At 44.7% G+C, this 26,501-nt stretch overlaps 1 protein-coding gene across 3 annotated transcripts in view; it reads left to right on the top strand.

Moving 5' to 3' along the window:
• The window catches only part of Acaca (acetyl-CoA carboxylase alpha), a 236,173-nt gene extending 214,182 nt beyond the window's left edge, over positions 1–21,991 (top strand). For all 3 annotated transcript variants that reach the window (XM_048787899.1, XM_015495351.2, XM_015495352.2), the window contains 4 exons: positions 8,408–8,562; positions 9,205–9,375; positions 17,024–17,160; positions 19,671–21,991. In XM_048787899.1, the coding sequence (XP_048643856.1) occupies positions 8,408–8,562; positions 9,205–9,375; positions 17,024–17,160; positions 19,671–19,794 (587 nt within the window). In that variant the 3' untranslated portion in view covers positions 19,795–21,991. The remainder of the gene's footprint in view (positions 1–8,407; positions 8,563–9,204; positions 9,376–17,023; positions 17,161–19,670) is intronic.
• The last annotated feature ends 4,510 nt before the right edge of the window (positions 21,992–26,501 follow it).

Genomic DNA, 26,501 nt, shown 5'->3' on the forward strand with positions numbered 1-26,501 from the left:
TTTTGGGGGGTGGGGCTAGTTATAGATAGACAGCGTGACTTTATTTTATTTGTTTATGTGGTATTGAGGATCAAACCCAGTGCCTCAAACATGCAAAGCAAGCGCTCTACCACTGAGCTATAGCTCCACCACCTCCTGTACATTTTTTAAAATGACCTTTTGCCATTTTGTGTGCCTGGTTTGGGTAAAAAGGTGGTAAATTACTAGTTTGCAGGTTTGTGATTTTAACAGTGTGAAAGGTCTGTGATTTTAATAGTGTGAAAATAGTGCATACATTGGTTTCTTTTTTTAATATTTATTTTTTACCCAATACCTTTATTTTATTTTATTTTATTTTGATGCTGAGGATCAAACCCAGCCCCATACATTGGTTTTTGATTGACATTAAAGGGAAGAATTACTTCAAAAAGATAAGTAAACTAAGTCCACGCTCCAGAGCTCAACTGGTTCTGACTGGATTCTCAGAATCAGGACTTGGTAGAGTCATTACAGAGAGGTTACAATTATTTTGGTTGTCTTAAGGAAATTAAATTCCTTCCTGGAAATAAAGCCCTAGCCCTCCAAGGCCTTTTTGTGTTCTCACTATAATCCTTCTACTGCCTCACAGTGCCCAGAGCAGGGGGATGGCTATGGAAAAGGACTGCTGTGCTAGTCTGGCCTCTCGAGTGCCTGACCTCAGCTCCTCTCCTGGATCTTTACCCTCCTCTTGTGTTCAGAGAGAAATGATAAATCAATTTAGATGGAGAGGAGAGTGGAACAGTTTTAACTTCCCCACTGTCCCTCTCCCTCAATACAGAGAGGACCGGGGCAAAAGAGTCTGTTAGGGGAACCTTGTTCTCCTTCATGGACAGCTGGGCAGCCCACCATGCAGTTCCTCAGCTATGGCCACACAGAACCAGCCCTGATGGTGATGCAAGCCACAGCAGTACCAGCTGAGCACCACTGTTGGCCCTTATTTGGTCCTTGCCTGGGCGCAGATGGAGTTTGTGGCAGCAGATGGGGACACACATGTTTGTAAAAATCTTCCTTATAGGCCTTCTTTTTAGCAGTTAAGAAAGGACTATTGGGGGGCTGGGGTTGTGGCTCAGCAGTAGAGTGCTTACCTAGCATATGTGAGGCCGAAGACTCAGGGGGTTCATCTGAACCATGAATGTTTTTCCATCTCTTGCATCCATATTCAAGGTATAAGTTAAAAAGAGCCATTTTGTTTGGGGCAAAAAGTGGTGCCCTTGCATGGAAAGTTGAGATGAGGACAGAAAGAAGTTCCAATATACATGCCTTGGAAGTGGCCTCTCATCTACTGTGCGGTGTCCTAACTGCCACTGTGGCCTCTGTGGCTAGGAGGCTGATGCAAAACAACGTAAGTTTTCTCATGAGGGTAGATGGGGGGTCCTGCCTCCTGCCCTAGGTTGGCAACAGCTGAAAACCCACCTCCTCACTTAAATTCAAAAGCTCTTTTGCTTGAGGTAATTTAGTGTGATGGTGATAACATTTTCTAGGAAGAAGACAGTGGTCTTTGGAGTCGGATCCCTTAATCTGATTGTATTTATAAAAGCACCTGGGCATGTCCCTTCCAGGAAGCAGTGATTCCCAATTGTGTTAGGCCCCAGACTTGGCAAGCATTTTGTTAGAGTAAACCCAAGTTTCTCCCTGCCTGAAAGCTATCGTCAGAAAATGTCTGAGACCCTATTCCCCACTCAATCTCAACTGACTCAGATACCTGTATTCTTATCTGTCACATTTAGGGAGAGCAAATTAGGGAAGGGAAATAATAAAGATTGTAGAGGCAGGTCTCTTCCAGAACTTAGAGAATCCTGTGCTGTTTCTGAGTTCTTTGTATGGATATGTTTGTGTGAGGGCACAGGGTTAAGAATGAAGAGGGAGTAATGAATGTTTTTATTTCTAGTTGGAAATCTCTGGGTTTGCTGTAATGATTTTTTAAATATGAACAGCAAAGCACTAACAATATTGCAAGGAACTTTAGAGTTAAACATCCCTCAAGAAGATTGCTGTTAAAATCAATATGCAAATGCAGTTGTATTTAGATAGGTATGGCCCCCTTTGAAGAAAAGCAGATATATGAAAATGGGATTTAAAAAAACTAGATACATTGGGAGAAATTATTCCCATTACAAAAGGATTATTTGCTTTACCAAAGGATTCACTGCAGGGTTCCTTCTAAATAGCTCCCTTAAGGCATTTAAAACAGGATCTGATTTACGCAGTTTTTCAAGAATGCTTTTGTGTAAAGAAAGGCACACCTGTTATGGATATAGAAGTAGTTTTGCAGGATTTTTTTTTCACTCTTACTATCTTTATAGAGAAATTTCTTTCAACATAGAAAATGTGATTACATAGATCTTTTAAACAGCTACTTATGTTTGTACTTTTGAATCTTAATAAGATTCCAGTCTTTTTTAATGTTGATTTTTCAGTCTGAAGGTTGAGGTATGGATGTATGTTTTAATATCTGAGACATTTGGGTGCTTTATGCAGAAGGTGGTCTAATTCTTAGCTCTAGTGTCATATATATTTAACCAATCAAAGCAAATTGCTTTTTTAAGGGAAAGAAGAAGGGCCCATAAAAGTTAAAATTAGGTTTAAATTTACATAGGCTTCATAGTTTAACTTAAAGAAAAGTTAAGAATGCTTTTAAAAACACTTTAATGTTACTTTTTTTTATATAAAACCTTTTCCCTGTTTGCTAGATTAGGATTGTTGTTACATAAATGAAGAACTGAGCCCAGAGAAGGAAAGATACCTACAAGGTCACCTAGTGCCTTTGGCTGAACTGAGAATTTTAGTCTACCAGTCTGATTTTTATTTTAAGCTTCACCTCCCTTGGATGCTGCTCCCTAGGACAAGGTCTGCTTGTATATAGGTTGGGGTGGCTCCCTTCCCTCCCTCAGTTTCAGGGCTGGTAAAAACACCTCCTATTGTGGAAATCAGCTACTCCAGGAATTTCTCTCCAGCTTTGACCCCATGGAGGAGATTTGGCTCTGCCTTGTATTCTGACTCAAGGCACACCTAACTGGGCTGCTGTGTTTGGGGGACTTGCAGATCAGTTTAAGAAGTTTTGTTTAAGGAACCTGGGCTCTTAAACCAGACTACCTAGGCCCAAGTCCCAGCTCTACACTTCCTGGCTTCATGGCCTTGGACAAAGTACTTTTTTGTGTCTCAGTTTCCTCATCTATAAGGCAGTGATCTTTAAGGTTGATGTGAGGATTAAATAAGATGAAAAGTACTAAAGTACCAGCATAGTAATATCTCAGTGTTGGCTCATACTTGATCAGCTTCGTGATGGATGCCTCTTCTGTGTTTAGCTCTTTACATTTAAAAAATTTTAATGATAGGTTTTCATTTTGAGGATTTCATGGTGACTTCTTATGTTGATAGGAAAGGATAGGAGCAATCCAACTTTCTTCTCTCGTTTTAGCCTTTGCCTGAAGTAGGATTCTAGGGAAGAATGGCTTTTCTTCTCTGTAGCATATTCTTACACATATGTGCGTGCACGTGTGCACACACACACACAGGCATACACACCGACTTGGTTTCCTAAAAACCCTGAGGCCCTGCAATCTGGCTGGAAAAGAAAGAAAACCATTCCAAGATATTTAATTGTACAGGGAGCTTACAGGATTGATCGAGAGCTTAGCTTTTTACAATAGTCCAGTGAATAAGAAATGCTTCTGACAAACGATCAATGATAGGATAATCACTCTTTATCCCCCTCCTCATTCTTACCTTCTTTCTTTCAGGAGAACAGGGTTCAGAAGTCAAAAATCTTTATAGACGCCGCTTTTAAATTAAGCAGAAAATAGACATTGACATATTTGTTAATCTCCCCTAAATCATTACCGGGGCTGGCTGCTTTGCTGTACAAGGAGAGAGGGGCCCTCAGAGCGCAACACGAGGGTATAACTAGCTAGCTGAAGAGCAGCCTTTTGTTTTTAGAAAACAAAATTTTTAAAAAACCATTTTTCCCCTAAAACAAAGCACACAAATTCTTGGCTTTCTTATATACATTTTAAAACACATACATTTTCTACTTCTGTCTTTGCTTTATTCTGCTGTCTGAGGTAGGTCTTCAGCTGTGATCAAAGGCATCTCTGAAAGAAATAAACAAGGTAGCCTTTAGGAAATGCTCTGTGGTCTTCCTAGTTTCAAGAGGGCCAGAGCAGGCTGGGGGTATGTCTCAGTGGCAGAGCGCTTGCCTAGCATGTATGAGGCACTGGGTTCGATTCTCAGCACTGCATATATGTAAATAAATAAATAAACAAAATGAAAGTCTGTCAACAACTAAAAAAATAATAGTAAAGTGGGCCAGAGCATTAGAGGTGTTTGTTATTCTTTCAAAGTTTTTTTTTTTTTTTTAATATTTATTTATTTATTTATTTATTTTTAGTTCTCGGCGGACACAACATCTTTGTTTGTATGTGGTGCTGAGGATCGAACCCAGGCCGCACGCATGCCAGGCGAGCGCGCTACTGCTTGAGCCACATCCCCAGCCCTCAAAGTTTTAATATAGGTTGTTGTTGTTGTTGTTTTTGCAGTACTGGGGATTGAACCCAGGGGTACTTTACCGCATATTCCCAGTCCTTTTAAGTCAGGGTCTCACTAAGTTGCTGAGAGCCTCACTAAATTACTGAGGCTGGTCTTGAACTTACAACTCTCCTACCTCAGCCTCCCAAGTCACTGAGATTATAGGCATGTGGCACATCTCTTTGGGAGTCACTGTACATTTCAGTGCCTCCATTTTCTTGCTTGTAAAATAGATACCCCATAAGATTAGGTTCTTATCAGGATCACAGATGACATGTGTAGCAACATGGAACATGCTTAGTTATGTTGAGATGTCTGGCTTGATGACAATGTTAACAGGTGACCAGACCTAGGTCTGAATTGTGTGTTGTAACTAATGAGATATATGTGTTCCTGAAAGATTTGAATGCAGTACAATAAACACTCAATAAATAGTGCTATGTCTAATCTACATACATATATATGTGCCTTTAAGCTCAGTGTCAATTGTTTATGCAGAGTGAGAATGCTGAAAAGGCTTGAAACTCCCTGTTTCGCCATGACCCTCATACTGCCATCTCTTGGACCCCAGCAAGGCTGCTGTTGTATTAATTCTTAATCTGCAGTAATAAGAGAAGCTACTTAAGTCTAAGGCCTGCATAGAGCATTGCATCTGACCTACCAAGTGGGTGGGAATTATTGGAGATATTGTCCTGGCCTCCTTTATGGAATGGGACTAAGATGGAGAGTCAGTTTCATCAGACAGGAGTCTGGCCAGCATCATTAAGCCTTTTCTGAAATGGAAAGGGTGCTACTCCTGCAGTGCTGTTCTTCCACCTCAAGTGAGCAAGTAGAGATCGTGATATGATGTTGAAAAACTTTGGGGGCCAAACTTCATTTGAGTCCTGGCTCTGTCACTTCTCGCTTTGTGACCTTGGCAGGTTACATAAATTCTCAGTGCCTGTTTTTTCATCTGTAAGATGGGGACAATGAGAATGCCAATCCCATAAAATTATTGTGACAATTAAATGAGCTAATAGATTTAAAGCATGTACAATGTTGTCTAGTACCCTGCAAATATTTTTTTTTTTTAAGTGCTGAAGATTGAACCTGGGGCCTTGCATATGCCAGACAGATGCTCTACCACTGAGCCACATCCTCAGCTCTCTAACTTTGATTATTGATTATCTGCATTAAATAGCTAGGAACTGCCCCTCTCCCCAAGCTTTGCTGATTTTTTAGAACTTTTCATTTGATACAATTTCATAAGTGACAAGAATAGTACAGAGCAACTTCTGGTGTCTTTCTCAAATCCACCTATTTTTAACATCTTGCCCCATTCACTTTGTCACTTGTGCATGCTCATGAGCATGTGCATGTGTTCACTCTCACTTGCCACACACATTTTCTTTGAAACATTAAAGAATAATCTGTAGACCTCATGCTCCTTTATCCATAAGTATTTAGTGTGTGTTTCTAAGAACACAACTTTCTTTTACATAGCTGTAATGAATTTATCAAAATCAGGAACTATAAACATTGATACCATACTATTATCTAATCCATGATTCATATTAAAATTTTACCAGCTTTCCCACTAAGTTGCTGAAGCTGGCCTCAAACTTGCAATCCTCCTGTCTTAGCCTCCCGAGTTACTGAGATTACAGGCATGCGCCATTCTCCCAGCCCATTTTCCTTTTATTTATTTTTTTTTTTAGAATTTTTTAATATTTATTCATTTTTCCTTTTCTTAATAAGTGATTTGTAAAGACATACTTTAAGACTTTATGAAGACTCTGTCCTCATCAAACTGTCCCTCACTAGTTTTAGTATCCATTGATGAGTCTTAGCTGAATCAATTACTATGATGGTTATAAAATGGTAATTTTCTAATTTCATCATTCCTTCTGTTTTAATTATTATTCTACTGAAAGGGAGAGCATTCCTCTTCCTTTCTCCACCATTTAATTATTTATATGAAGATTCTTACTTCATAGATATTCTCACAATTATTATTATTTTAGTGTTCAAACCATCTGATTTAGCCAGCAGAACATATTCAAACTGGCATCTGCATCCTCCTTACATTTCTCAACCAACTGCTTCCTTGCTTTTTGTCACATGTTCTGGGCTCATCTTATATTTTTCCTGCTGCAGTCCTGTAATCAGCCATTTCTCCAATGAGGTCTTGGTTCTTCTCAGTGGAGAAGGAAACACATTTGCTTCCCTATCAAGGGCATTCTAACTAAGAAAGTCTCATCTCAGAAGACACCTGTCACCCACTTCCAGTCAGTTCTCCGGGCAGGGCCACACTGGAATGAGTGGTCATGGTGTCAACCCATGGTGTGGAGCTCAGTGTGGTCATTCTATTTACCTGTTTTGAAAGGAAGGTTTTTGAAGTATCCATTGTGTGAAAGCTGAAGAAAAGATAGTTTTCTGGCACCCTTCAACCCTTCATCACAGTTTTTTTGTTTTGTTTTGTTTTGTTTTTTGGTAGTGGTACTAGGAATTGAATCCAGGGCCTTGTGCATTCGAGGCACTCTACCAACTGAGCTATATCCCCAGCCCCCCTTTGATAGTTTTAAAATACTAATGGGTTTTTAAAAGGGGAGAGGAGGGGGAATTGAGCATCCAAAAAATTCATAAAAAGAAGCTATGAGTACATCCCTGTTCTGTTAGCACCGTTCATGTAGAATACTTACGGCGCACTCAGCGGCCCAAGGCTGTTTATGGCTTATGATTCATGGTGGCATTAAAAACAAGGCCTGTTCTGAAACAGGCATGCTTGCAATAGACCTTTCTCTTCTGCATCACGTCACCTGTGCTCATGTAGTTTTCAGCTTTTGTGACAAAGCACATCAGGTTGTCCCCAACACCAGGGGCTGTCACCTATTGCTCCTTCAGCTAGACTTACTCCTCCTTACTAGGCAGGCAGCTAAATTTTCAGTATTGATTGCAAATCCCATTCTGAAAGTAATTAGGAAGAAAAGTCCAACATAGCAACACCTCTACTAGGACACTATTGATTGGAGGGGGTGGTCTTCTTGTTATAAGGAATTCTAGTCTCCTCTCTGTTAAGTGAGGGGACTATGGATTTATATGCTCAGTAATCCAACTGGGGTTTGTGAACTGCCTTTTTGTTTTTTCCTCTTCCTTCTTTTTTAACCCAAGAACTAATGTCTTTGTCACTCTGGTCATGGGTTGCCTCAGTCAGTAGCAGTCCAGGTGGGAGGCCAGAGGCTAATCCACTGAACTGACCCAAGACACACGGATCTGGCTCTAATTAGATTGGATTTTACTAATTTGAGGTTAAGCATTCCAAACCTAAGATTAGAAACTGTAGGATGCTGTAGCTTACAACTTCAGCAGTTATTCAGGTACTTACCAGTGTGGACGTGGGAAAACTAGAGCTGCTGGTTTATGCTCTGAACACTGGGAGAGCTGTCCTGTCACTCCCCACAGTCAGAATAGTCTGTCTGCTCTGACACTGGTCAGCAAGGATAGGCGAGGTGTCAGAGTGCCGGTCGTGGCCTGTGGGGGATGGAGGGGCCTGGCTGCTAGTCAGCGAGCTGATGAGAGGTGCAGGCCTCTCTGTGGTTGTTTGCACCTGCTCAGAGAGAGGCCTGGGAACCAGGCTGCCATCACTGCTTTCATACTTGTGACCTCCATAGAGAAAAGGTGGCATTTGGGCTTCCTGTGGCAAAGTAAAGACAGGGCAGGCATCTTATAGAGTCATGTTATACAGCAAAGAGGTCATGAAGACAGTGGAGAGCCAGGTCCCAGAGGAAAGAAGCCAGGGTGACGTTGAGCTTCCCAGGACTGCGGCTGCTTCTGTGCAGATTCCTGATCACCACAGAGTGTGACAGGCAGGTTTCTCTAATTGCAGGCACCCCCGAGCTAAGCCCAGCTGAGCGGAAGGAGCTGGAAAACAAGCTGAAGGAGCGGGAGGAATTCCTGATTCCCATTTACCACCAGGTAGCCGTGCAGTTTGCTGACTTGCACGACACACCAGGCCGGATGCAGGAGAAGGGTGTTATTAACGTAAGTACAATGGTTGCCACTTCTCCCTACTTGTCAGAGACCCACAAGTAAGTGTGCCATGCTCACAGGCCCACAAGTAGGGAGCTGTTAGGGCCAGATTAAAAGAGCTTGTGTAAACGAGTTCCTTTTTTTTTTTTTTAACTTTTCCTTTTTCTATTGTCATCCCAAAGCAATGTATGATTTAGGTTTCCATGGATTCCTCAGGACGCCAGGTTCATTTCACTGGTGGGAAACTGAGGCACATGTGCCTTCACTGGTGACAGTTGCCTATGGTCCTCTGGCTGTGGGTTACTATAGAATCAAGTTTCTACAGCAGTTAATTCATCTTTGAGGTGCATGCAAGTCATCTGAGCAGTTTTCTCAAAACCAGTTTCTCTCTCTCTGGCTATCTGGGAATTTCCAGTCTTTTCCCCAGAACCTCTCAGTGATGTGTGGGCTGAGCAGTTGCCAGGCCCAAAGCTGTGTACCATGCTGCAGTCAGCAGGGCGAACCCAGGGCTTTGCGAATGCAAGACAGATGCTTTGCCACTGAACTACATCCCAGCCCAAGAGAAGGTTTTTATGCCTGTGGTGTTCCCTCTAGACTGAGTGCTGAACAGAGATTAGGGTTGTGTTGAGTAAGCTTACTCTTATCTGTATACAGGATATCCTGGATTGGAAAACATCCCGAACCTTCTTTTACTGGCGGCTGAGACGTCTCCTGCTGGAGGACCTGGTCAAGAAGAAAATCCACAATGCCAACCCTGAGCTAACCGATGGCCAGATTCAGGCCATGTTAAGGCGTTGGTTTGTGGAAGTGGAAGGAACAGTGAAGGTAGGTGGTCACCAGAGGAGCCTTCATGTGCTTCTCATCCCCACGTGAGGGTTGCAGGCTCTTCATGTAAGAATCTACAGGCCTCGAAGGGCAGGAATGGAAAGGAATCCTAGAGGCCTAAGTCCTTTTTCCCATACACACATAGCCAATAACATTCCTGACATCTTATTAGAAGAGGTGAGAGGACATATTTTGCAGCTCATGCAGTCATTCAGCAAATCTTTATGAACACTCACAACATTCCTAGACACCAGTAGGACCCTGTCCACACTGATTTTTGTTGTTGTTGTGCTAGGGATTGAACCCAGGGCCTTGTTTTTATTGTTATTTTTTTTTTTGTTGGTTCTGGGGCTTGAGAACCCAGGGCCTTGTGCATGTGAGGCAAGCACTCTATCAACTGAGCTATATCCCCAGGTCCCACACAGATCTTATCTCTTGGGGGAGTCAGATGAGTCAAGAGGTCCTGCACTAAACACAGCAGATAGCATAGTCAAAGAGAAGACATCCAACCTTGGGGAAGGAGGAGAGATAGTCAGAGAATACTTCTGGAGAAAGTAATATCTCAGCAGAGACTCAAAAACAAAGTGGGAATGGACCAGAGGGAGAGGTTGGATTGGTGGCGGGGGTAGGAAGAATGTTCCAGTGCATGATAGCAAAAGCAGTATGCATGCATACAGCAAATATTTCAGTATGGTTCAGAGATCAAGTGCTGGATAAGAAGGGTTGGGGTTAGGGTGCTAATCACAAGGCCCTGAATACTATTGAGGAGTCTAGACTTTATCCTGAGGTCTGTGGGAAGCTACTGAGATATTTTAAGCAGCAGAATGATATGCTCTGATTTCTGTTTTAGAAACACTACTTGGGGAGCTGTGGAGGATGGAATAGAAGAGGGGTAGAAGCAGGAAGGCTAATAGAATGTGATAGTACTTTGGCAGGAGGAGATGCTACAGACTACAAGGAAAGATCTGATTAAGTGAGAGATGGGAGGGAATGTCCAGCCTGCATGTAAGGAACTGGGAATCCAGCATCTTCTCAGGGTGATTCCATAGGAAGTATGCATGCCATAAAGCAGGCCCCTGGGATGGCATTCCTGGTGCTCTTGTCTCGTGGTTAGGGATGGGGCAGGTCGGAGGCCAGGATGACATAGCAGACACACTTGCATTTGGCCCTGGAATAACAATGTGTGTAAGATAGGGCACAATAGGATGGGAAGAAAAAGCTAAATCTGGGTACAGTGGTGCACACCTGTAATCCCAGTGACTCAAGGCTGAAGCAGGAGGATTGCAAGTTCAAAGCCAGCAGTAGCAACTTAACAAGGCCCTATCTCAAAAAATTATTAAAAAGGGGTAGGGATGTGACTCAGTGGTTAAGCACCCCTGGGTTCAATCCCAGTACCAAAAAAAGAAAAGAAAGTAGGGACTGGAGTTGTAGCTCAGTGGTCTACTGCTTGCCTAGCATACACAAGGCCCTGTGTTTATTCCCCAACACCGCACACAAAAAAGTTAACCTTTATTAGCAGCTAACAGTATATGGATTAAATTGTGTTGGTATATATTTTATCAGAATATTGATAGAGCACATCTATCTTTCTGTTAGCTCTGTAATCAAAACCTTTGGTGACTACCAGGTTAGAGTATTGATGGAGGGCTGGCTGCCCGAGGGTGGTGGCTTGAAGGGTTTTGGCCTACAAAAAGGGGCACTCTGGCTTCTTTCTGGAAAATGTCACCTGAAGCCTCTGCTAATCATTCTCAGCAAGGAACTCCAGGATTCACTGTTGGTTTTAAAGCCAGTGCAGTAGGATGCTTCTAAGATTCACCTTTGTGTTAAGTCTGCCCATTTCTTTACGACTGAAAAGCTTCTTTGGATAAATATTTCAGATACGCAGCAGGGGAGCACAGCCTTCTCCGACATTTGGTTCAGGTTAAGGTCAGCCTGTGGCATCATAATTGAGTGAGACAATTTTGTCAGTGGCTACTGGCAGCTTCTAGTGGAAGTTGGCATTGAAAGTCACGCAAGTGTAAAATAAGAGGTTGTTCTCCAGTTAAGAGTGGCCAGCTAGGTAAATGGAGTGTGTGTGTGTGGGGCCAGGAGAGGCCCGAGTCGCTTCCTACCGCATTAGTCACTAATGGACGTGCACAACCTCAGTAGGCACAAGGATGAGGAGAAGGAATAGTTTCCCCCCAAGCGTGAAGTAAGTAGATAGGCCCCTCGCTTGCTCCTTAGCATCCTGCTCCCAGGGGGACAGTGTGTCTGAAGAAACAGGTCATTGCCATCTCTTACCAGTGGAGAGAACAGTTGACTATATGTGCACAGGCTCCCGGCTAGAACAAGTACAGGAGACACCTCCAGTCTCATAGCCCAGGAAGAGGCTGAGCACTGGGAACCAATCATACCCAAGAATTGAGACAATTTCTCAATTCTTGTTCCAGTGTACAAAAGACAGCATCCTCCAGTCTACAAAAGACAGCATCCTCCAGAATTCTCCATCCAGGGGACAGCAAGGAGAGACAGTAAGGATGGGTGATCCTCTGAAGTCAGGGCATATGGCTTTGAAACCTCCTTCCATATTCTGCAGGCTCAGCAGGACCTAGTTTAGTGTGGGGTGGGTGATAAAATCTGCAGCGCCCTTGAGAGAAGAGAGTGTTGCAGTGTTCAGAAGCCACCAGGCCGCCTCTGAAGGGCTGCTGTAGAATCTGCTTCTTGTTAGGAAACCGCTTAAAACCTTTTTTTTTGGTTCTTCAAACAGTTACAGATTTTATATGCTGTGTCTCTCAAGTTGCAGAAAGTGTCTAATATGCTGTGTCTCTCAAGTGCAGAAAGTGTCTAAGTCTAGACCCTCACTTTGCACCAAGAAGTGACCCTCTAATCCTTACTGTGGTGACCGGTGGGGAAGGACATGTAGCGATAGGCATCTACTAGCCATGCCTTGTGTTCTTTTTTCCTCGAGAATTTGTTTTCTTAATCTTAATCCTGAAAAAGGAGATTCGAGGACAAAAAATTAAAGACACTGATGTTATATAACTGAGAAGTGTAATTCTTTTGTTTCTCTTAGAGGTATCCGTTACCATGAATTATGGGATTCTGTTTGGATCCACTGGGACAGTCCCTATTGTAGGAAATGGTAAAGTTTATGGTTCACTGCAGGCAGAAGCAAAGCACCACTACAGCTCCCTGAAAACAATAACAAGAACAGTGGTTTAAATTGGTTTGTAAGTGTGTGGTGCACATTTGTTTCATGGACACGTTTTCTGTCTTGATTTCTTACTTTCACAATTTGAGGTACGTAGTTTTTCAAACAGGCTGATTGGTCCTCCCCTTCAATAGTAAAAATTGAGATTAGAACAAGGAGAAGAATGTGGGTTTTGGAATCTTACAAACCTTTGGGAACACAGCTTTGCCATTTACTGCTGGGCATATTATTTGAATCTCCATTTCCTCATATGTAAAATGGGAGTGACATTCACGATTCACAAGGCTCAGTAAGTTCAGACTACATAAGCACAGAGCACAGTGGCCTCAGCACAGTGTATTAGAAGCTGAAAGTAACAACAGAGGTGTGTGACTTCACAGTGTTAATGGGCAGTAGGGATGCTGGGTGAAAACTCTGATTTGGCTGGCTGTCATGTTCCCACAGCTTAGTGCCTTCAGGTACTGTTACTTTCCAGATGGCTACTCACTTACCCTTATTCCAGGGCTCCAGATAGGTAGCACTTGTGAGGATAACAGGAAAAAGCACCATTGATAGAGTCACTTAATCATACTTTTTGTGTAGGAGCAGAAAGGGAGGAGGTAAGGCACAACCAGGAAAGTGCTGCTTTGGCCCTTTCATGGGCCTGGGGAAAGGTGGCTCTCAGGAGATGGGGGTCCAGCAAGCCACTCTGACCCATGTGGCCTTTTGCTGCTGTACTCCAGAGCCTCTGAAAAAATCACGTTGCTTCCTGTATAGGTAAGGCTTATAAGTGGAGGCATATTGAAATGTCTTTCCAAAATATGCACTTGCTCAGGGATGTGTGTGTCATCGCATCCCACTGCACTGGGTGGCTCCTAGGTGAGCCTAGGTAAGAACTGCAAGGAACTTCCCCAGCTGGAGGTGTCTCTAAAAAGCTCACAAGGTGAGTTCTTTGTAGGGTGTGGCGATCAGGGTTCACTCCTTGGCCCTGCTATACTGTTGCGCACAGCGGGCGTAACAGCTTTAAGAAACCGAACTTTCCAAACAGGTTATGTAGATTTTTGTAAGCTAGACTACTACATATAATAGTGAGGCTGAGTAGAGCCTAAGATACTCCTCCATTGTTTCAGAGAGAAAGTGTCTTTATTGGTATTAAAATGTCTGATTGGCATATCAGGCAGGTGACATATAAGTGCAGGCCTGTCATAAGGTTAGCCACCCATCATTTCACACTTATTTAAAATCCACACTGAGGGCTCGAGTTGCGGCTCAGTGGTAGAGTGCTCGCCTAGCATGCGTGAGGCACTGGGTTCGATCCTCAGCACCTCGTAAAAATAAAATATTGTGTTTACCTATAACTAAAAAATAAATATATAAATAAATGAATAAATAGATAGATCGATTGACACTGAAATACTGGGAATATCAGTCACATTTTCCTAATTCTAAAGAGAGAAGTGATGATAGCTTTTTTCCTGGAACTGGAATCCCTGTCCTAGATGGCTAGAATGTCTTAAGACATTCTAAAGAGGCCAGACAAGGAGTTGTAAACTCCACAGAGAACCCAGCTGGGATATGTTAGCTCACAACAGCATATGAAGCCCTCCCAGGTCTGAAAACCAGTGCCATGGAGGTGCATTCGTTTATTCGTGCTAAACACATGGATTGGGACTTGCAGCCCTTTTGCCTTTGTGCACTCTGGGCTGTGACCTACATTTTATCGGGGTTGGGGCTTGGCGGCTGTCATCCAGTGAACCTATTTACATGAACAGCAGTTCCATATATAGGGCCCATATTTTCAAGCAACTGTAAAACTTAGAATGTGCTGCTCTAATCTTGTCTGGAAACTTTCTTAAGTGTTTAAACACCTAGCATATTCTGTGGCTGCAGGAGGGGAAGGAAGAAGAGTTTTCTCTAGAGGGTAGCTGGCTTTCCAGTGTAGTGTCTGAGCATCGTTAGAAGCAGGCATCTCGTTAGCTAATACATTACACCAATCAAGGAGAGTTATCTTAAGCCACAATTAATCTGCTCCCTGGCATATGTTGATAGGAAAGCATCATGCTGTTTCTTAATTAAAAGCAAACGGATTAAAAATGATTAATAAGAGTATTAAATACTCTCCTAAACTAAAGGCTTTGGGATTCTTGGGTAAATCTAGTTGGTTTTTTTCCCCCATCCTGAAATCCAAGAAGCATCCATTGTTTTATTTTTCTCTCCCCCCAAATCTTTCTAAGTAGGGGAAGGTATAAATCTTGGAACTATGGAGAAACCTACTTTACCAGTGATAGAAATGGAAATGTGGAAGGGCTGGGGATATAGCTCAGTTGGTAGAGTGCTTGCCTCACAAGCACAAGGCCCTGGGTTCAAAACCCCAGCACCAAAAAAAAAAAGAAAGAAAGAAATGGAAATGTGGAAGTTTAGATGGCAGTGATTGGAGTCTGGACTCCAGGTGTGTCTGTCCCCATATGGCTCCTTATCCCAGAACTCATGAGTGAGTTAAGACAACCACACATGGGGGAAACAGTGCTACCCATCTCCCCCTTGGCAGTAGTAATTGATGTGGCACTTCCTTTTCTTAGGAGCAAAACACTTCTCTGCCACTGAGCCTCAAGAGATGCTGTTGAACAGGGCACGATGGCCCATGCCTGTAATCCCAGCCAGCCTCAGCAACTTAGCAAGGCCCTGCCTCAAAATAAAAAAAAGGCTGGGTTCAATCCCCAGTACACACACACACACACACACACACACCAACAAACAAAACACCTTCAATCCTTTGTGAGGCATAGAGAAATGGTCTGGCTCCCTCAGGTTCGCACTGTCACGAGGCACCATCCCAGCTGAAGAAGAGCTGATCTGTCAGTGATGACAGGTAGAGATGGGCAGATCTGGAGCCAGAAAAGGAAATGGACAGAGAGCAAGAAAAAGCTCACTGCTGGTGTCTAGTCCTAGGAGTGCATCCTTCATGTGTAAAGGACTCCTTACAGGTTTTTAGAGACACCAAAGTCAGTGAAGTGGCACATAATAAATAATCAATCACAGCTAACTTGCCAGCTAAGTTAGGACTAGGAAGTGAGAGTCTGAAAAGAACTACGTTTTTAGGGTTTTTCGTTTGTTCGTTTGTTTTGCCATACCGGGGATTGAACCAAGGGCCTCATGCATGCTAGGCAAGTGCTCCACCACTGGGCCATGTCCCCAGCCCTTGTCATTTTATTTTGAAATGAGGCCTTGCCAATTGTCCAGGCTGGCCTCCAACTTGGGATCCTCCTGCCTCAGCTTCCCCAGTAGCTGGGATTACAGGTGTGCGCCACCACAAACGGCTAACACCATGTTTTTAAAGGCATGAACCAGGTTGAAAACAGCCCAGTGCCCACTTTCCTGCTGCGGAGGCCTTTTGGAGGGTGTGAGGGAATGTCCCCTCGGTGCCTTCACAGGCCCTGTGGTTGCAGTGGTGCCTCTTGTGTCCTTGCCTGTGTCCAGGTTTCCTCTCACCACATGGCAAGCCCCGAAGAAGCCTCTAGTTTCCACTGTACCCACCTATTAAATTACAGCAAAACTCATTGTCATTCTGACTTTGACTTCGTTAGTGATAACAGAGAAGGATAGCGCACCTTTAAATGACGAGCTTTGTGTTTAATTACCCAAACAAAATGACATAAATATGAATGAGCCCTAATGGTGGTACTTGGTTTTCCGGAAACCATTAACAAAACGATTCCTAAATGATTTGTAAAGAAAATGAGAGGAGAAGAGAGCAAGGAGAAGGCTATTAGGCTTCCAACACACTCCTGAATTATTATGTAGTCAACTACCTAGGAAATACTCAGCTAAATGATCTTGAAAAACAGGAGGCAGGCAGTGGTTTACTGAGTCTTTCAGGGTTGTAGACTTCCTAACCCTTTTTCATACTCTCATAGCTAGTAAGATGGGGGCAGGTTTCTGTCCTGGTGGCTCTTCTGTAGCAGTGAGACTTCTTCCAGGGTCTCAGTGAAACAGTGGCTGGACTGCAGGAGGCTTCCACAGCAGGACCAAGGCACAGTTCAGGGCCTCACTTGCCAGGCCTCGCTGGGACCCGAGACACACTTTGGGAACTATGTTTCAGTTTCTCCAAAAGAAAAAAAAAATAACCAAACTACCCTAACTTCTCAGTCACAGTTTACTAAGCCATGTGAGCTATTAACTATTTCTCTCAAACCTGTCAGGTTATTGAATCTCTTAGCCTTTGTAGCATAGGTAGCTACCCTAAATCTGGCAACAGTGTGGGGTGAATCCTGATGCCCTGGGAGAGCCCAGCTGGAGGATCTGAATGTGTCTGTGCAGCTCACAGGAGAGAAACAGGAAGTGCAACTCCCCTGTCTCCTCCTATTACAATGGCTAGCATTTTTTACACTAAGCAAGCTTTGGGAGTAAACTTTCCAGTAACTGATCAGGTGATGGGGCCTGGCCTGATCCCAGTGTTTCACAAAGAGTCACTGTTTGCAGGCCTATGTGTGGGACAATAATAAGGACCTGGTGGAATGGCTGGAGAAACAACTGACAGAAGAAGATGGTGTTCGATCAGTGATAGAGGAGAACATCAAATACATCAGCAGAGACTACGTGCTCAAGCAGATCCGCAGGTGAGACCAGCAAGGGAGACTTACCTGAACTACAAGGGCTTTTTTTTTTTTAAAGAGAGAGAGAGAGAGAGAATTTTAACATTTATTTTAGTTTTCGGCGGACACAACATCTTTGTTGGTATGTGGTGCTGAGGATCGAACCCGGGCCGCACGCATGCCAGGCGAGCGCGCTACCGCTTGAGCCACATCCCCAGCCCAAAAATCTTTTTTTTTTTTTAAGAGAGAGTGAGTGAGGGGGAGAGAGAGAGAGAATTTTAATATTTATTTTTTGGTTTTCGGCGGACACAACATCTTCATTTGTATGTGGTGCTGAGGATCGAACCCGGGCCGCACGCATGCCAGGCGAGCGTGCTACCGCTTGAGCCACATCCCCAGCCCCGGCTTTTTTTTTTTTTCTTTTTTTCTTTTTTCAGTGGGAGATTGAACACAGGGGCGTTTAAAAACTGGGCCACATCCCCAGCCCTTTTTAAATTTTTATTTAGAGATAGGGTCTCACTGAGTTGCTTAGGACCTCACTAGGTTGCTGAGTCTGGTTTTGAACTTGCAATCCTCCTGCCTCAGCCTCCCAAGCCGCTGGGATTACAGGCATGCACCACAGTGCCCCACTAGAGGGACTAGTTTCTTTGGAATAGAAAGTTCAGAACAAATCATGACATGATGTCCCGATTTTTGTGGCCTCTTGATGTTGGAGACTGCTATTCAATACAGCCCTGAGGCACATTTCTTTCTCTGGTTCCCAGGGGCACTTAGTAATCTCAACTGGATAAAAGCTTAGTTTGGTTGCACACACCTGTTAGTTCTGAATACACACACACTCGAACCAGATGAAAATTCTGGGAGAAAGGAAAGCTAACTGTATGGTACCTACTTGGGCATTTTCATAATATTTGGAAATATTTAATTGTGGAAAAGTTACCAAACTGTTCTTAGTTTTAGAAAACACCCGTCTATATATCTGCTCCTAAATTTACCTATAACTTACATTACCCCATTTGCTTTTATCATTTGTGTGCTAAGAATAGAGTTTTGTTTGTTTGGTACCAGGAATTGAGCCCAGGGCCACTTAACCCCTTAACCAAATCTCCAGTCGTTTTTTTTTTTTTTTCCCTTTAGTTGTTGATAGAACTTTATTTTTATTTATTATACATGGTCCTGAGCATCTAACCCTGTGCCTCACACAAGCTAGGCAAGTGCTTTACCACTGAGCCACCATCCAAACCCCCCCCCCTGTTTTTGTTTATTTTGAGACAGAATCTCACTAAGTTGCTGAGGCTGGCTTTGAACTTGCAATCCTCCTGCCTCAGCCGTCACTGGGATTACAGGCATGTGCTACCGTGCCCAGCTGAGATATTCTTGTACATAGCTATAGAAAATTTGACATTAATTTAAAAACTTTATCTTCAGCCTGCCATCTGAGCTGGGATGTGTGGTGGGAGGGTGCTGGCCCAGAAGGTGCATAGTCCTGGATTTCATCTCCAGCATTGAAAAGAAATTTACCATTTGTAGTCCATTGCTCATTTTGAGATTGCCTAATGTGGTTATGTGATGTGGCCTTCACAGAGTCCCCATCTGGAGGCACACAGTGTTCATCTGCCACTCCTTATTTGATTTGATTTCCATCACCTGGTCAAGATCTTACTCAATTTCTCCACTGTATAATTACTGATTTTCCCTCCTTGCACTTAATGAGCAGTCTATGGGAAGACACTTTTGAAGGTCATACAGATGTCTTGCTCCCCATCAAAATTTTCCCTTAGACTTAATGTCCAGTGGTGATTCTTGCATGAACCAGTCTTTACAATGAAGTTGCAAAATGATAACTTTCCAGTGTCAGCTCACCCTTCCCAATGATGAGTCAGCACTCAGATTCTATAAAGAAATTCATTATTGGTATAGAGAAAAGAATTTGTTTTCACTAATTTATCACTGTATTTATTTTGCTGCCATATTGTCCCTGATTTAGCCAGGGCACCCCTTTCATGTAGATTTCTGTCAATGCTGGTGGTTTGGGTTTGGTTTTTCATATTAGAAATAGAACTCAGGACCTCATACCTACTAGGCAAGTGCTCTACTTGTTGTTGTTTTATGGTTGCAGATGGACAGATGCCTTTATTTTGTTTGTTTATTTTTATGTGGTGCTGAGGATTGAACCCAGTGCTTTACGTGTGCTAGGCAAGCACTCTGCCACTGAGCTACAGCCCCAGCCAAGAGCTGGAGAGTTTTGTTGTTGTTTTTTTGTTTTTGTTTTTGCTTTTTGTCGTTACTGGGGATTGAACCTAGGGGTGCTCTCTATATACCCCAGCCCTTTTCATTTTCAGACAGTGTCTTGCTAAGTTGCTAAGGCTGGCCTTGAATTTGCAATCCTCCTACCTCAGCCTTCCAAGTTGCTGGACTTGTTGAGGACATTTTAATGTAGGAAAGCAAGGCAGTGGGCCATGTTAGCATGTTTGCCTGACAGTTCTAAAGCTGCCCCAGTTGAGACACTTTTCACCATCCTCAATCTGCTTCAGCTTGGTACAGGCCAATCCCGAGGTTGCCATGGATTCCATCGTCCACATGACCCAGCACATCTCACCCACTCAGCGAGCAGAAGTCGTACGGATCCTCTCCACGATGGATTCCCCTTCCACGTAGGAAGAGCTTCCTGCCCATCCCTGCCCTGCCTCTGGAGAAAAGGGCTACAGCTGCCTCTTACAACTGAATCCACTGTAATGAGAAGGCACAGGAGACCCAGCACTGGAGACAGAGTGGCATTTTGCTTTCCCTTGAATGTTGCAGGTTATGCATGACATCTGGGATATAGGATCACAAAGCCCAGTCACAACCACCCCGCCGTTCAGTATTTATTACCCCAGCTGTGTCAACAGTCCTCTCTCCCTGCACAGGACTCAGAAGGCAATGAAGGGTACAGCAGGTACCATGAGCTCTTACTACACTGCCCCGACAGCCCCTTGACCCCAGCACAGGGATGTGTGAGGAGTTTCCAGGCAGTTAGCAGTCCCCCGGCCTCATGAGCCTCAGCCACAGGCAGCAGAGGAGGGCTGGGGCCCAGGAGAGAAGGAAACCTCAAGTCCATCGTTTATCACCCCACATTCTGCCCAGCACACAGTAGGCACTGGAGAGGAACCCACCCCCATTTAACTACACCAAGATTTCTGCTTATGGAGAAAGGCCAGAGCATGAAATTGCTGCAAGCTCAATCAGAACTCAAAGATGAGGGGAAACCATGACCCAAGAGCAAAAGAAAATAGACCAGGTAGTGATTCTTAACCTAAGATTGAGGCCCCTAAATTAACTTCTCTTAGTACACATGGACGGTGGCTGACCTGCCACCTCTCACCTAGCTCATGTACCTAGGAGCCGTGAGGTCAGGGTGTGAAAAGCCCAGCCTCTGCCCCTGATGCACACTCATGCTGCAGAAAGAATAGCCATGAAGGGAGACGTCGCTCTCCTTAGGACCTAGAAGGTTGTCACTGTTAAGCCTGGAGCTTTGACAGTTGCAAGAAGCTAACCGTCGGTGCCTGTAGCATCGCTCATCCCTATTTCTGGGGCATCTCTCCTAGCAGCTGACATTTCTGTCCTCCCTGGGCCTCGTCTCCTTCCCTGAATGTACACAGCAGCAGGCCTTCCCACAGATGCTGGGAGGACCCGGGGGCAGCTGTGCTCCCAGCACCAGGCACCGGCCTTCCTGGTGTTTGAAGGCTTCCAGGGATTTTGGATTCCACATGACCTTAAGATCCCTCACAACTCAGTCATGGTGCTGCTGTCCCCCATGCTTTCTGGTCCCTCCATGGCCAGCAGCGGGGGCCTTCACAGGAGTGGTGGAGAGAACATATTTTCAACAACCAGTTTATCCAAGAAAAGAGCTTACTGATTCCCCCATTGGTTTTCCTAAAGCAAGAGTGGCAGGTGATCAGGGCTGGGGTGGCATCAGTTCCTACAGCTCAGCTAATTGCATTTGTCACTGACGACCAAGGAGGAAATCACTAAGATGCAGTAGAAGCAGGGGTATGAATACTTCTGAACAAGCTACAGTTCTGAGCCTTAACCCTGTAATTCACACACAAGAAAGGGTTCCGCCTCCCGCTCTTCTCCTTGTACAGAGAGAGCGGCGGAACGTAGCAGTTCTAGATTGCTGAGGAACACTACAGGGCTGGATAGCAGCGGGCCCCCTCTAAGAGTCGGGGCCTCAGGCTGCCTGGCTGAAGGTATAGGTGTTTGGTACTTTCCAAGAAGGGCAGGGAAAAAATGGAGGATAATTCCCAGTCCAGGAAGAAGCTTGCACTTTTGCTAGTTATTTGCTCACTTGTAAGTAAGAACTGGATTCATCTCTGACCAGATTATCCCTCTGCACTTTTCTGTAATAAGTCAAATCCCACATGCCCACAGGTGAGAGAAAAATCATTTCCTCCTCTGGATGCCTGTCCTGTGCGGGGTGGGCATGGGTTGTGCTCATTGAGCGCCCCTTGTCCCACCCAATTATGACACATTTAAATGAACAAGGTTCCTCTCCAGAACCCTGTAGTGCCTACTCCCCCTTCCCCGGGACAGGGATTGTCCATTTGGAGAGCCGCAGAAAGAGCGCAGAAGTGAGCAGTCGGATGTTCCCACAGCCCATGACACGTGAGGTTACCGAGGCAGGAGAAAAAATGACATAGTGACCAGGACTCGCTGGAACCGAGCTTGCCGTGTTACCTTTCTCTGTTCACAATGCAGCCTGTTCCCCACTTGGCGAGGAGTCGGTGGACACACCGCCGCCACGTGAGGAGCCTTCAGTCAAATGAACTCTTTTCACATTTTGTTGAAATAAACCTTCAACATTTGTAGAAGAGCCACAGTTTGTCATTTCAATCCACGCCCAGCCACCCATCTGTTCCACCTCCAGCAGGGCTGTAACAGGGACTCAGTGGTGGGGTACGACACCCAACACCCTTTGTCTCCAACCTTACACAAGGATGAACAGGGGAGGCCACAAAGGGCTGGCCTTGCCACCTGTCTCTGCCTGAATGAAGGTAGAATCCGCCAGGCCGCCAATGCCTGTGCCCAGCCGAGAAGCAGCTCTTTAGTTTCCATAGAAAACCCTGCCTGCTGAGAGCTGGACAGGGGCCTCAGTGGGGGGCCCCCCAAAAGAGAATCAGCTGAGGGCAGGGAAGAAGGCGCTTGGCCTGTACAGTGAGGATAACAGCTCCAGAGCCCACCGCAGCCCAAGAGCCTTTGGGCCTGGAGCCCAGTCCCTGGAAGTCCCGTCCTAACAGGCAGGAAGTTGGGTCTTTTGAAACAGTCTGTTTTAAAGTCTGGGCTTCTTGGCCCTTGTTAGAGACTCAGAAGGAGAGGTTTTAAGTTTTCTTAGTACTGGAGAACTTATTGGATTTTGGAGTCTAGGCACTTGGGGCACTGAGGGCAGGACACTCAACTGTGCCTTCGGCCTTCGGTCTCGGTTCCCTTTGTAAATGCTGTGAGTCCGTATAGTTGAGGCAGGAATGAGCATCAATCCCTGAACATTTGCAAAGAAAGGTACAGGCCACAAGAAAGCTGGGGGGATCACTAGCCCTGGCTGATTATTAAACTCAGTGCCCCGTTTGTCTCTGTGTCTCTGTCTTTGGAATGTGTAACAAAGCAGAGAATGGCTTCTTCCAAGATGAAATGAGCTGTTAAAGTTTCGAAAGTATCAGGTTGAATCACTGTAAAGTCAGCTATTCTTTAAAAGGCAGACACGGGGACACTGTTTCTCTGCCTCCAGCTGCTGCACTCAGTATACAGGGCAGGAGTCCTGGCCAGCAGAGAGGCCTCGGCCTCCTCCAGCCAAGCGACAACCAGACCATACCACAGGCCTGGGCTCTTAGGAACTTGTTTGACCGACAGGGATAGTGCTTTCTTCTGCTAGGAAGTGACACTGCACCAGTTTTTGCTTCATTTTGTTTTTGGTTTGTACTAGGATTGAACCCAGGGGCACTTAACCCCTGAGCCACATCCCCAGCCCTTTTTTGTATTTTATTTAAAGACAGGGTCTCACCAAGTTGCTTAGCACCTCGCTTTGCTGAGGCTGGCTTTGAACTCTCAATCCTCCTGCCTCAGCCTCCTGAGCTGATGGAATTACAGACATGCACCACTGTGCCCAGCTTCTCCAGTTTTTAATATAAGGAAATTAAAATTCCCATTGGCACTCCTTTGGGGTAATAAAGGAAAGCCCGAGGGTTCAGGGATCCAGTCCTAGACCAACACTAGTTCCCTAACCAGAAAGCAAGAGCACTGTGATGAATGCAAATGGCTAGTGGCCATCCAGGGAGGGCTCTGTGAGGCTGAGAGGCGCTGAGCTGGGAGGGAAGCCCAGCAGCTGGCTTCTCGGGACCTGGCATCAGAGGGCCAATGCTGCCCCACAGGAAGCAGGAAGCACTGAGGCCCACTGAGTGGCACAGAGAGCTGAGGGCTGGAGTTGTCAGAAGTGGCAGCCAGGAGGCTCCAGGCCGGGGAGCTGGCATCTGTAGGGAGTCAAGGGCCCCTGGGGTATTGAATGGGAGCAGAGCAGCCATTTGGGGGAGTGATAGACTCATCAGCATCAGTGATCCCATGAAGATCCTTAAATGCCAGTCAAGGAGAGGGGTTTGTCCCGCAGAGCGAGAGACCTCTCATGATCTGTGGGCATGGATGGGGGAGGCAGTGTACTGAGGTGTAGGTTGCAGCCTGATTACAGAAAAAGAGCACCATCCACATTGGGTGCTAAGAAGCCTGGGTCCAAGCTCAGCTCTCTTAGATGTGTATTGTCCCAAAGTTGGGGCAGTCACCCAGAACAGTAGGTCCTGGCCACCCACAGGAAGCATAGAAATAATGGAGGGTGATTATCAACTATTTTCAATACTCCAGAAACCCTGTCAGTCAGGTGACAAGAGCTCACCATGCTGCTGTCTTCATGTCACTAACTCCAGAAGTGACTGGCTCCTTGTGATGGCCAGAAACAGCTCCAGGGGGCAGCTAATAAGAATGGCTATAGGACAGCTCCAAATAAGGACTCCCTGGGGTTAGACAGTGGAGCCTCTGCCCCTGAGGACTTGGGAACACAGTGGACTCAGCCCACTAGGAACTATAAGGAGATGGGACAGACAGACCACAGCTCAGAGGGGACTGAATGAGTCCCAAACATCCTGATTCAATAACTGTTCTGAAGTAAGCAGTAAGGACTGCTGGTGAGGAGAGATGGAAGCCATCATAGAAGTCCAGGCCTCGAGTCAGGAGGAACCAAGTGCAACTTGCCCATCCTAACAGGCCCTTTAACAGCCACTTCAAAGGGCAGACCTCAGAGCAAGTCTGAGCTGGGCTCTCCTGCCCCTCACTCCGGTCTCTCTTGTCCTGGGGGAAGTTCCTGACTCCTCCTCTGTGAAATGTGGATAATTAAGAAACCACTGTGGGGCTTTTTGAAAAATCACATTAGTTGGCATGAATCAAGTGCCAGGTGTAACCAGCAAGTCCTCAATCCATCGCAGTTCTCTGCATGCTTTGTCCTTCCTTATTGGGGACCTGTTCTCACCCCGGTGTACATTTGTCACAGGGCGTTGTCAGAGAACCTTCCCGTGGTCACAGGGCGTTGTCAGAGAACCTTCCCGTGGTGAGGGCAGGGTCTAGGCCTTGTCTAGGCCTTGAGTTAACAAGGTCACTAAACACAAGTGCCACTGGGGGGCAACAGCCAGCTGAGAAGGCTGCCCTCCAAGCCTGTCCCGCTGGGGACCTGAGGAACTCAAGGGCTTTCTGGAATCCTGCTTTCCCTGGGAGGTTACCGAGGGCAGAAGGAGAAGACTCTGAAACTCTCTTCTAGCTCTAAAAAAGATTATAATCTGGGATCGCGGATGAAACTGAATCGATAGCAACATCCCATGCCCAGTGCTTAGGAGTAACTAGTCGATCAGTGGCAAACACCCAGGGAGGCCCAGCCAGCCTGCTGTGGTGATCCTGGCTAGCTTAAGCAACAAATCAGCAGCCTATCCAGAAAGTTAGCAGAAATGAGAAGTGAGACAGCCACAGAGGGTTTTGCTGAGCTCTCAACCCGCACAAATTGTGAACCCCTGAGCACATGAAGAGGAAAAGCAAGAAGACCCATTAAAAAGTAAGAGCCAAGCCAGGCACACCTGTAATCCCAGTGATCAGGAGGCCGAGGCAGGAGGATCCCAAGTTCAAGCCCAGCCTCAGCAATTTAGTGAGATCCTATCTCAAAATTAAAAACTAGGGCTGGGGATGTACCTCAGTGACAGAGTACCCTGGGGTTCAATCCCCAGCACCAAACAAATGAAAATACATTTGTTAAATTTGAAATGATTAATTCCAATGAATAGGCAGAGACTGTCAGACTATATGAAAAAAAGAAAATCCAACCATATTCTGTCTACAAGAAACACACTTTAGATTCAAAGACACAAATGGGTTAAAAGACAAAGTGCAAGAAAAAAAAAAACAGACACAAAAATAAAAATAAAAGTACAGAAAACCATATACTATGCAAACTGTAACCAAAAAAGTTGGAGTAGCTATATTGATAATTGGAAAAATATTAAATATCACTAGAGACAAAGAGGAACATTTATAATGATAAAAGCTATATCAATTACAAATGTACACATATCCAACAACAGATCCCCAAAATACACAAAGCAAAAATTGACAACAGAAAGGAGAACTAGGTTCAATAATAACTGGCCTGGACCTGGATCAGTAATTTAAATTTCTACCCTAAGATACAAAAAGTACAAACAACCCAAAGCAAGCAGAAGGAAGGAAAATACAAAGATTAGAGTGGAAACTAATGAAAGAGAAAACGGTAAACATTAGAGAAATGTTGATAAAACCAAAAGTTAGCTCTTTAAAAAAGATCAACAAAGTCAACAAACAAGAAGAAAAGGGAGAAGACCCAAATTCCCAAAGTCAGGAATGAAAAAGAAAACACTAGTGATCCTACTCAAATTAAAAGGATTATAAAGGAACAACCTGATAAAGATTATGAGGAACCACCTTATACTACCAGATTAGACAATTTAGATAGAAGAAGTTTCTAGAAAGACACAAATTTACCAAAACCGACTCGAGAAGAAACAAAATCTGAATAGACCCAAACTGTTAAATATAGACCCAAACCGTTAAATAAGTTAAATTAAGCATTAAAAATCTTCCCATGAAGAAAAGGCGGGTCCCAGAAAGCTTCACTGGTAACCACCCTGTCAAATACTGAAAGAAGAAATACCATTCATCACAACTCAGGAGACAGGGAGGGAACACTCGTTCCATTCTATGAGGCCGGTGTTATCCTGACACAAAAGACAAAGACATCACAGACATCACAGAACTACGGACCAGAATCT

Source organism: Marmota marmota, unplaced genomic scaffold, assembly GCF_001458135.2.
Source record: "Marmota marmota marmota unplaced genomic scaffold, marMar, whole genome shotgun sequence".
Taxonomy (NCBI): Eukaryota; Metazoa; Chordata; class Mammalia; order Rodentia; family Sciuridae; genus Marmota; species Marmota marmota.